At 41.3% G+C, this 10,379-nt stretch overlaps 2 protein-coding genes across 5 annotated transcripts in view; both read right to left on the bottom strand.

Annotated features, from left to right (window-relative positions):
- Window positions 1–659: 659 nt before the first annotated feature.
- LOC143028603 (uncharacterized) overlaps window positions 660–10,379 on the bottom strand; it is a 210,081-nt gene continuing 200,361 nt past the window's right edge. For 3 of the 4 annotated variants that reach the window (XM_076190942.1, XM_076190944.1, XM_076190941.1), the window contains 2 exons: window positions 7,887–8,087; window positions 660–4,123 (listed from right to left, as the gene is read on the bottom strand). In XM_076190942.1, coding sequence (XP_076047057.1) covers window positions 3,994–4,123; window positions 7,887–7,993 — 237 coding nt within the window. In that variant the 5' untranslated portion in view covers window positions 7,994–8,087 and the 3' untranslated portion in view covers window positions 660–3,993. The remainder of the gene's footprint in view (window positions 4,124–7,886; window positions 8,088–10,379) is intronic. The other variant, XM_076190943.1, reaches the window with a different exon arrangement.
- LOC143028112 (uncharacterized) overlaps window positions 8,028–10,379 on the bottom strand; it is a 6,067-nt gene continuing 3,715 nt past the window's right edge. Inside the window, exons 3-4 of the mRNA XM_076189748.1 lie at window positions 9,937–10,067; window positions 8,028–8,087 (exon numbers count right to left, since the gene is read on the bottom strand). Coding sequence (XP_076045863.1) covers window positions 8,028–8,087; window positions 9,937–10,067 — 191 coding nt within the window. The remainder of the gene's footprint in view (window positions 8,088–9,936; window positions 10,068–10,379) is intronic.

Raw genomic sequence — 10,379 nt, 5'->3', positions numbered from 1 at the left:
TTATCTTGGGCTTTCTCTAAAATGATCTTGTGTATACAAGACAACTTTTAGTAATATCATAAATATTTTTACTGATACACGATTGCCATGTTATGCACTATTTCAAACTTATGTAAATTAGAATGACATGTTATCAGCTTCAAGAAATTTAATATTTTAAGTTGGTCGTCATGGCATTGTTGAAAGGATCACCAATGTTTGTCCATGCAAGTATGGAATATCACTGAACATTAGTACATATTCAGTTGAAAGGTAAATATGTTAATCAGTTTAAAATATATATTCTTAATTCCACTGTGATATATATCGTAACGTGTGATTATTATATTTTTTATAAAGAGATTTCTCAATTAGTTAGGATTGTATTGATAATAATATTCTACGGTTGATGATAGGAATTATCCTAGGCGACTGAAGTAGTTTGAAAGATAACTGTGTTTAGTTTAATTAGGTTGTGTGGTTTTTATCTTTTGGACAATTTTATCGGGTTGGCGGACGTTTTGACCTGGTTTATAGATAAAGATCTTGACCAAGACTGTCCTCTGTACTTTCCTAATCCCAAGATGGGATTCGAAAATTCAAAGTCATCAAAGAAATTAATTTTACTAATTAATATAAAAATCTGAAACATCACGGGTCTGGAAGAATCAAATTCGCTAAAAAAATGTAATTTTATTCATTAATATAAAGTTTCTGATACATCAAACAGTATATTTCAAGTAGAAGAATTCTATTCACATGTAAATATTATTTAAATTCCATATACATACAATTTCTACAAATAAATGCGTAGAGTTAGGCAGCATTGTATATGACTGTGTGTGTGTGTGTCGTGTTCATGTATATATATACATGTAGTATACACAAGTATGACATGAATCTTGCTGTGGCTCTATTTGTGAAATATTTGTGAAAAATGTGGAGCTACTTGTCTCGTTTTGGAAATAGTTGATCAGATTAAAAACAAAAATACTTTTCTCTCAGATCTACACATCTGTTAAAGTCTTTGGCTGATTATAGAATTCAAAATCTCTCCTATAGTCAGATGAATCAGCAGTAGATTCAGAAATGTGCCCAATGGGGACAGTAACGACCGTTGCAGTATTTGGTCATCCCTCCATTTGTAGCAACAGCTGGTTACAATGTTGGCTTTGTGCTATCCCAGTTACGGTAAAGACTTTAATGATTTTGGGTCTGGTTAGTGATAGGCGATTTTATTCAGTTTGAGAAACCTGGGCTTCACAAAAAATTATCTAATAAAACCTAATATTCTCTAAAAACAATTTAGACGATTTTACTTAAACTTACATGGAATTCTCGGTCTTAACGGGCATTACTGTCTCTGCTCAAGGACAATATGGTGTTTGAGAGAGATTCAGGAGCTTAGATTAACAATGTGTTTCAAGACGTTTAGCTAAATCTTCTTCCAGGTTTAAACCGGTGTTGTATATTTCCATCGAATACAACTTCCCCAGTAATAAAAGAGAGAGATAGAGAGAGGGGGGCTAAGGTCTGTTGAAAGAAGAAGCCATTTCCCAGGACCAAGTTGGTTTGGCATTAATTGCAATATTCCCTATTTGCCCATGCGTAATTTTAACAACCCCCCTTACCCCAATCCTCGTAGAAGATTCCGCAATATTGGGATTCGGGTGAAATGTCGATTTATTGACTTATAATAGATTTGACAGAAACTCTCTACCCCTTCTCAGACACCCTTTCATTTTACAAATCTCCAGAAATAGACAAATTTTTAAATTTAGGTTCGCGGAAAAGTCTTTGACAGGCGTGTAGACCGTACTTATCAACTAACAAAAATTTGAGCCTAAAATGTTATGTGCTTTTTAAATATGGAAGAGGCGTGTATCGTTCTCATTTTCTCCCGCTCTCTGTCTCGTAAGGTCTCAAATTCATCTCCAGTGTTTACACCTCTTTGTAGATGTGTCACCGTATATATACTCGCAGGCGACTATTCTGTTTGGTGTTTGTCGTATTTTTAACCGCATATCACGTTTGGTATTGATGATATCGGGCGTAGTAATTAATGTAACATTGATGCCGAATATCAGAAGCATTTATTCGGCATCGTACACTCACATTCCCTTCTCTTAGAGTATGATATTCTCACGTGTCAGTTACCTCGTGATATGTGGATTCAGGAGTCTAAGTAGAAACACTTGCGTCAGATGGTGGTCGTTTTACAATGCAGTGTCCCCATCGGCTAGAGTAAATACAATGTCGATCTTTTTCCCCTGTACCGAACACCTGAATGCTAACCATAACTAAAAGAAGCTATGCAAATACGGATTTCATTGCTGATTATTCAATATATTTCTGCATACAGTAACTCCCTCACATTTAAGGTGTTTTTTCGTAAACAGAATTTCATTGATACAAAAACAATACAAAATGTATTTGCATAGTATCTAATACGAGTCAGCTGTGAGTGTCTGCACTTGTAGACTTTCTTTTGCAAAGTTAACATGGGGTATTCTGTCACACAGAGTTACTCATGTATTCATAACTTTCATAGTCTCAGCCCTCTAGGACTCTGTCTTCAATTCACCCAGTATCTCGCCCCTTTCGGAGAACACCTTTATCGAGCTTTTAAAACAACATTGAATTTATTGCCCCACGTTGCAAGATGGGGCACGGTGGAGAATTGGTTGGGGCATATTGAAAGGATGGATGAGGGAAGGATAGCAAAGAGATGAAAATGAACACTAAGAGGAGAAGAACCTAAAGGAATCCCAAGGAAAGATAGGAAGATGCTGTTGGAAAGATATGACATCCCAGGAATAGAAAAAACTCAGACTCTACAGGACAGAAAGGAATACAAGAAGGAGCTAGCTCGACTGACAATCCTCTCAACTGGGATCCGAACTAAGGAGTAAGAAGCAGCTAGAAGAGGAAAAATGGATAAAAAAAAAAATGGAGATTGAGAACACGAAGGGAATGAGTGTGAGTGAAACTAAATGAAATTCAAATAACTATTGAAAAATGTATCAAATTCGTACTAAAAAACTAGACACTTATAGTTTAGTGTCAGCTCTACTGACGCTGAATATTTAGTTTGAGGATGGATTCATGGTACAGTTCTTTAAAATATAGTATTTGATTTCACTACCTGGAGGGTTAGTTTGATTATCTCACTCGATAAAGGGAAAGGCAAAGGAAAACAAACGGGAGATGGCCATCAAGCTTACGGGAAAACGACGATGGCGTTTTCAGCGTGGAATATATTGAGCGCTTTCGATTAAGAATAAATATACTAAACATACCAAACCAAGACCGTCAGTTGAAGCAAGAGTATGCAAACAGTAACTCATAAGTAATGAAATTGCAGATGAGTGTTTGGCAAACCTATTATAAGCAAACCATTGACAGATCTTCTGCAGATGCATCAGAGCCAAATTGTGATTGAGACGAAAAAAATATCAAAGGTTACATAACAAATTTGTTCACTTTGAAAAGAAAACTAACGATATGACGTCATCAACTTCAGTACCTTATGACGTCATGTCACTGTTAATGGAGAAATCTTTGAAATCCACGTTTTTTCAATTGTCTTAAGAGTCGACCGTTAGTTTTCAAGGGACAGGTTTAGATGGATAGACGGATAGAAAATTTAGAAATAGTAAACAAGATGTTATTCTTAAATTTTCTGGTGAGTTTAGAAGGGGTTGTCTTCCAGTTGCTGTTTTCGATTGTTAGGAGCTATTTTATATGTGAAATAGAAACGAACAGGTTGAGAGTAAGGGGAGGCTGACAAATGAAAATTGAAAGATGGTTATATGAGCGTAAAACCGAGAGAGATCTTGTCGTCAGTCTCAAGACGTCAAACATGGCTGTTGACAACCCTGAAGAAACAGTTTGAAGTTCTCCTTATCCACGACCGGAGGAGCATGGAGGAGAATGACAAGGAGGACTGTCTTCGGGCGGTGGTTCGAACCCTGATGGGGGACATGGAGTATAAGAGCAACGGCAATAAGATGTTTATCTTGGATGCTTTGAGATAGGGTTGTTAGTTGCATTGTAATTGAAACTTCCACCGTCTCTGCCGAAGACGTGTCGTTCCTCTTCTTCGGGAGAGCTGGGGGGCGTGGGCTCCCGTGGTGGCTGTTTCCTGTGGAAGTAACGGGTGGTTAGTGTTTACAGACACACGATGAGTTGCCATATCTTATTTTAGGTGCATAAGAACAGTATGCGTATGGGATTATACTTACGTATATGTATATTCATAACATACAAACGTGTATGTATATATACACATATACATATATGCATGTATGTATAAATTACACACACACAAGCACGTGAGGGCAATGTTTATGAAGACGGAAAAGACTTCAGACTTCAGACTTCAGACACTGGGAATTCCCGAGTTGGACCTCTGGTTTTCTTCCTCTACTTGAAATCCTCCGAGGCAAATCCATAAAGATGTGCCGTCGGTTGATGTTTGTATCAATAACGCTTAATATTAGTAAGCAGTAATAAGGACCTACTAACAGTATGTGACAATAGGACTAATAGGGATCGGAAACGTATCATTGAAACTGTCCAGCCGACCAATAGGATCACTTGGTTTTCCTATTAGTCCCAAAGTTTCAACATACACTCATCCGCACACACATACACGCACGTATATATATATATATATTATATATATATATATATATATATATATATGTGTGTGTGTGTGTGTGTGTGTGTGTGTGTGTGTGTGTGTGTGTGTGTGTGTGTGTGTGTGTGTGTGTGTGTGTGTGTGTGTGTGTGTGTGTATGGGTATTAGAGAGTAATATAAAGTGAGAAAGAGAATATTAATCCGTCTAATTGTCTAAAGGTATGTGTGTGTGTTTTTATTCTCACATTGCCCTTGCCTCCCCTTCCCTCTCCACTGCCCCTCCATCACAGCTCGAGTAATTCAATATCTCTTATTGAAATCGAATTAATACGGTGTTATCAGATAAAGCTTTAATATAAGGGGGTAGGGGGGGACGCGATACTATTATCTCTTAGAGTCCGTTGGTCTGGGTTTTCAAATTAGTCAAACACCCCCAAGGAATGAAGGGGAGTGAAGGGGGGGGGGGAGTAAGGAAGTTGGGTACATTGCCTGTGATCACAAGGTCACTTGATGTTTTTTCATTTTCCCAATTACTTGTATTTCTTTTATTCCTTTTTGTAGCTGTCTTCGATTCATGTTTCTTTTGAGCGTCGTCAGGTGATTTTATTCAGCTGAAGAAGGGAGAGAGGGTAGGTGGGCATGAAGGAAGAGAATGTACAAATAAAAAGAGGAGGAGGAGGAGGAGAAGAAGAAAACGGGAAGGGGAAAAATATGGAGAACCGTAATATACATTTTTATTGGCAGAAATCAATAACAGAAAAAAGTTACTTAAAGCAAAACACTAATGAACGGGAGCCATGACAACTGCTTGAGATGCCATCTTTGTTTTGATAGGTGCAGAGGTCGAAGGAATTAAAGCTTGAGAAATTCATCTAACCTAACTTTACCATACCTAACCTAACATAACCTACCTTACCTAACCTGCATTTAGTAATGTGGTACCTGTAAGTCAAGAGGTCATCAGGAAGAGGGAGAGGTAAAGAGGATGAGAGAAGTAGAGAGAGGAGGAAGGAAAAGAGAGAAAAAGAGGTGGTGGCAGTGATGAGGAGTCTACGCCATGAGACGCTGACTAGCTGCGGCCGAAGCCGCCACCTTTGCCATATGTATTATATACACTTTAGGGACTGTTGAGTCAGGGAACAGTCGCTGCCCGGAATCGGGGTGGAGTGCGAGACTCGAACTCGAAACTAAGCGAATGCGAGAGCAGTAGGCTTCCGATGACGCCAAAATGAGGACAATTACTTGGGGGAGGAGGAGGAGGAAGAGAAATTGGAAGAAGTGAATTATTTGAGGAATAGGAAGTGGAAAGAAACGTTAAGAATGAGGAGAAGAAGAAAGAATAAGAGAATCAGTAAATGGAAAAGAAAAGGGGAAGGGTAGAAGAAGAAGGAGAGGAAGAGAAGAGAGAAGAAAGAGGAGGAGGAAGAAAAAAACGCGAAGAATGAGAAAGAGAAGAAATAGCAAGAGAATCAGTAAATGGAAAAGAAGGAGATTGGAAGGGTAGAGGAAGGAGAAGAAGAGAAGAGAGAAGGAGAAAGAGGAAGAGGAAGAGGAAAGAAATTCGAAGGATGGAGCGTGGGAGGAGAAGGAGGAGGAGGAGACGAAAAGGCAAGAGAATCAGTAAATAGGAAAGAAGAGGAGGGAAAGGGTAGAAGAAGAAGAAGGGGAAGAAGAGAAGAGAAGAGAGGAGGAGAACGAGGGAGAGGAGGGTTTAGTTCCACTCAGGGATGGAGACTATAGATTAATCCAACAGAAGTGTACATACACACACACACACACACACACACACATATATATATATATATATATATATATATATATATATATATATATATATATATATATATATATATAAGAATAAAGTAGAGACAGATGAGTGGAAGGTGGTAAAGAGACCCAGGATAAGGTAGGAGTGATATATTCCTCTACCGTTTCGACGGATGTCTTCCTCAGAGAGACTACAAACAAACAAATATTGCCCATTAAATCAAATATGTTTGTCTGTAGTCTTTCTGAGGAAGACATTCGTCGAAACGTTAGAGGAATATATCACTCCTGCTTTATTCTAGGTCTCTTTACCTCCTTCCACTCATCTATACATATATATATATATATATATATATATATGTATATAATAGATATATGTATATAATATATATATATATTATATTATATATTATATTATATATATTATGTACAAATATATCCATACAGAAGCATATATTCATGGAAAAGAAACCTTGTATCATTTAAGGTTTAAAAACAAAAGCGAAGCTGTGTTATTGCTTTGCAATTGCAACTGCCCATCGACAACGATGGCTCGATGGTAATACAATAACGCTCTAGGCAGATCCATTACGCGTAGATTGCATTACGCTCGGGGGGGGGGGGGGTTCTGGCCATTTGGGTTGCTGTCCGTGGGTTGGGAGGGGGGTGGGGGGGAGGTGGGGGGGGGTTCGTGGACTTGTGTTCCCGGATACAGAATCAAGAGACGAAGATGTGGGTTTGGTTCTGTATCGGCTGAGCTGGAGGAGATTATGGATGAAGGTGAACGACGAGGAGGAGGAGGAGGAGAAGGAAGGAGGTGTGGACAGGCAGAAGCTGAGAAGGCTGAGGAGGAGGGGAAGGAAGAGGAAGAAAAGGAGGAGGAGAAGGAAGGGGAAGAAAAGGAGGAGGGGGAGTAGAGGGAAGAAAATGAAGAGGAGGAGAAGAAGAATAGGAAGGGGGGGTGGAGAAGGTTGAGGAGGAGGAGAAGGAAGAGGACGAAAAGGAGGAGGAGGAGAAGGAAGAGGAAGAAAAGGAGGAGGGGTAATAGAAGGAAGAGGAAGAAAAGGAGGAGGAGGAGGAGTAGAAGGAAGAAAAGGAGGAGGAGGAGAAGAGGAAGAGGGTAGAGAAAGAAGAGGACGAGCAAGAGGAAAGGGAAAAGGGAAATAAGTCTGAAGGCAAACAGATGGAGGGGAGAGAAAAGGGGGACACGAAAGAGGAAGGAGAGGATATGTAGACATGTTAAAGCATGTTCACTCAAGGTAGAATCTTGTCCACTGTTGTGAGTTCGTTTAAGTGGAAACGACTTCGGTTCCAATCTTTCCTTTCTCGAGTCCCCAAATGTCAAATTAAAACTTCCATTATACTGAGAATCTGAAAGACAAAACTGAAACATAAAAGTCTTGGACACATCGTTGAGATGTCCTTAGGGAATTCTAGAATACTGTAACCGAAGTCTTCTTCCAGCCATCCAAAAACGACCAAGAACGACCGAACTCACTGAGACTTCTGCGACCGTTGTCTCCTCTGCCGTTCGAGCTGCTTGGGCGTCAAGTGGGACCCGTGGTAGGACCTCAAGGACCTGAAGAAGGAGATGATGCATCCCATGGCTACGGAGGAAAGCGACCCCGTCCGGACGATGTCAAGGTTGTCCTTGACCTTTTACAGACTTCGCTGGCTCCTTCGGTTGAGTACGAGTCTTCTGGAAAAAAAAGTAAGAAAATTAAAAACTTGATACAATTTGCGAGTGGAATCGTTTTGCATTAGCCAGAAGAAAATGTTAAGATTTCATCATAGCAAAGGTTTCCAAACCTTTTTCTTTCATCTTAAAGGAATCGGAAACTTTTACTCTAGTGTTCCCTGTAACATACTTAGAAGTAACCATGTAGTGAGCGCTGAAACTATCGGTTGTTTTAAGAAACGGTTAGACAATTTTATGGATGGGGATGACAGGTGGTAATGGAAATGGAACTGCCTAGTGTAGGCCTTATGGTCTCTTGCATTCTCCTTCATTCATGTCTTTATTCTGGTGCAGGTGCTGACCTCTGTTCACTGCTTGACAACGACAATCCTATTTGCATCAAGCTTATTCTTCTTATCCCACAATGATGGTTTCTCTAATATTTTACTAACAAGTAAGTCTATGTCCATCTTGCCAGACTCGCGGTTTTTTTTTTATGAAAGATGCAAACCTCGTGCACATGTGCGCCATGTTTACACACACACACACACACACACACACACACACACACACACACACACACACACACACACACACACACACACACACACACACACACACACATATATATATATACATATATATATATATATATATATATATATATATATATATATATATACCTACAGGTACACACGCACACACACATGCCCACAGGCATACACGCACAAACGCACACACACACATACACACGTAGGCACATGCACACACACACACATACACACACACACACACACACACACACACACACACACACACACACACACACACACACACTCACACTTGCCAAACACGCGCGAGTTGAGCAGGCAAGAACTGTCCTGGTGAATCAGGGAAGCTGATCGAAGCTGTCAACCAGCGCCGACCTGCTTCCTCTGTGCACATAATTGTTTATTTGGGGGTCATTCTTAGCGCGGGTCGTTGCCGCTCGGCGCTGGTAGCTCGCGCGAGCCCTTACATGCAAGAAAAGAGGGTCAGTTGAACCGGATGCTATTTATATATATATACTCGCCCTAGCACTTGTCCTGCCGGAAAGCTCCTCGTGAATTGTCACACAGGAAATGGCTCGATATCTACAAATGTCATGGTACATCTTGGTGAACCGAGTCCCCCACTGGAATGCGGGTAAGCAACCACTGGTCAGAATGTTCAAGGACAAGTAGCCTTCAGCTTCAGAGTATTTATGTTTGGGCTACGGCCACATTATGCCCGGGAATTCTGTCCCAGCTAGAGGGATGCTACTTTTCGGTATTCCCCAAGTCGTATAAGGTCGGGTCAGGTCATCGTATTCTTTTGAACTCGGGCCGGCCAACACGCGCGTGTGTAGACCTTTCTGTTAGAATAAAGTGCATAAGCCAAACCGAGTGTCTATCCCTACGTCACCTAGTCCAGTAATATACACCCGTATCTTACACATCCTGCATGGCACAATGGACGGTGACTGAACAAGGGGCCAAATGACACCGAAACCAAGGTCCGGCCCAAGCAGTTTTAGTCCGGGGCATCAGTGCCAGAGATGCCAGGAACCAATGCAGAATATCTCAACTGGATTCGATCCAGTCACGAAGGCTGCACCGACGGGGCTCATTGAAAAGTATACGGAAAGCAGAGAGAGAAAGTGTAGAAGGAGGAAACAGAGAAAGGAGGAAGAAAGGAGAGGTTTGGCAGTGATGGGCAGTGGGTCGCGGTCTTCTTTGTAAAGGCGAGGGTCAAGATATCTCGAACTGGTCCTGTGGTGGTCCACACGGACTCTGTCTCTGCTAGGCAGCTTAGATACAACCCATCCCAGCGACAGTGTATGCCTACTGACCTCCACCCTAGCACTACTGCTGAAGCTACAGCAGCAAGGCAGGAGTGTTACGCTCAACTGGGTGCCGAGCCACATGGGCGTCCTTGGCAATGAGCTATCCGACGTGTCAGCGGAAGCGGCGCGCCAAAGACCTGAAGACGATGTTGTCGTCCTTCTCAGCAGAAATAAGTGTCGCATACGCACCAGGGCTCTTAGCCAGGTACAACGGTTCCTCGAGGACAGACTGGAGGCAGAGGTATCCGAGAGGGCGAGGTGGTACGGGGCAGTCGCCGACTACGAGCCCCTTGTACTTCCTCGCTCTGCACCTAGGAAAGTGGAAACTCTGCTTTTCCAATTGAGGTTGGAGGACCGTTGTTTCTGGCAAATCAAAAGCCATCCTACGCAAGAAGAACGAAGATGTCAACATTGCCGTCACCCTGAAGCCGTCCTTGAGCAGTGTCTAC

This window comes from Oratosquilla oratoria, chromosome 9 (genome assembly GCF_046742065.1).
Source record: "Oratosquilla oratoria isolate Oo_2021 chromosome 9, ASM4674206v1, whole genome shotgun sequence".
Classification (NCBI taxonomy): Eukaryota; Metazoa; Arthropoda; class Malacostraca; order Stomatopoda; family Squillidae; genus Oratosquilla; species Oratosquilla oratoria.
The sequence above is the reverse complement of the archived record's forward strand: the minus strand, read 5'-3'. Positions and strand labels throughout refer to the sequence as shown.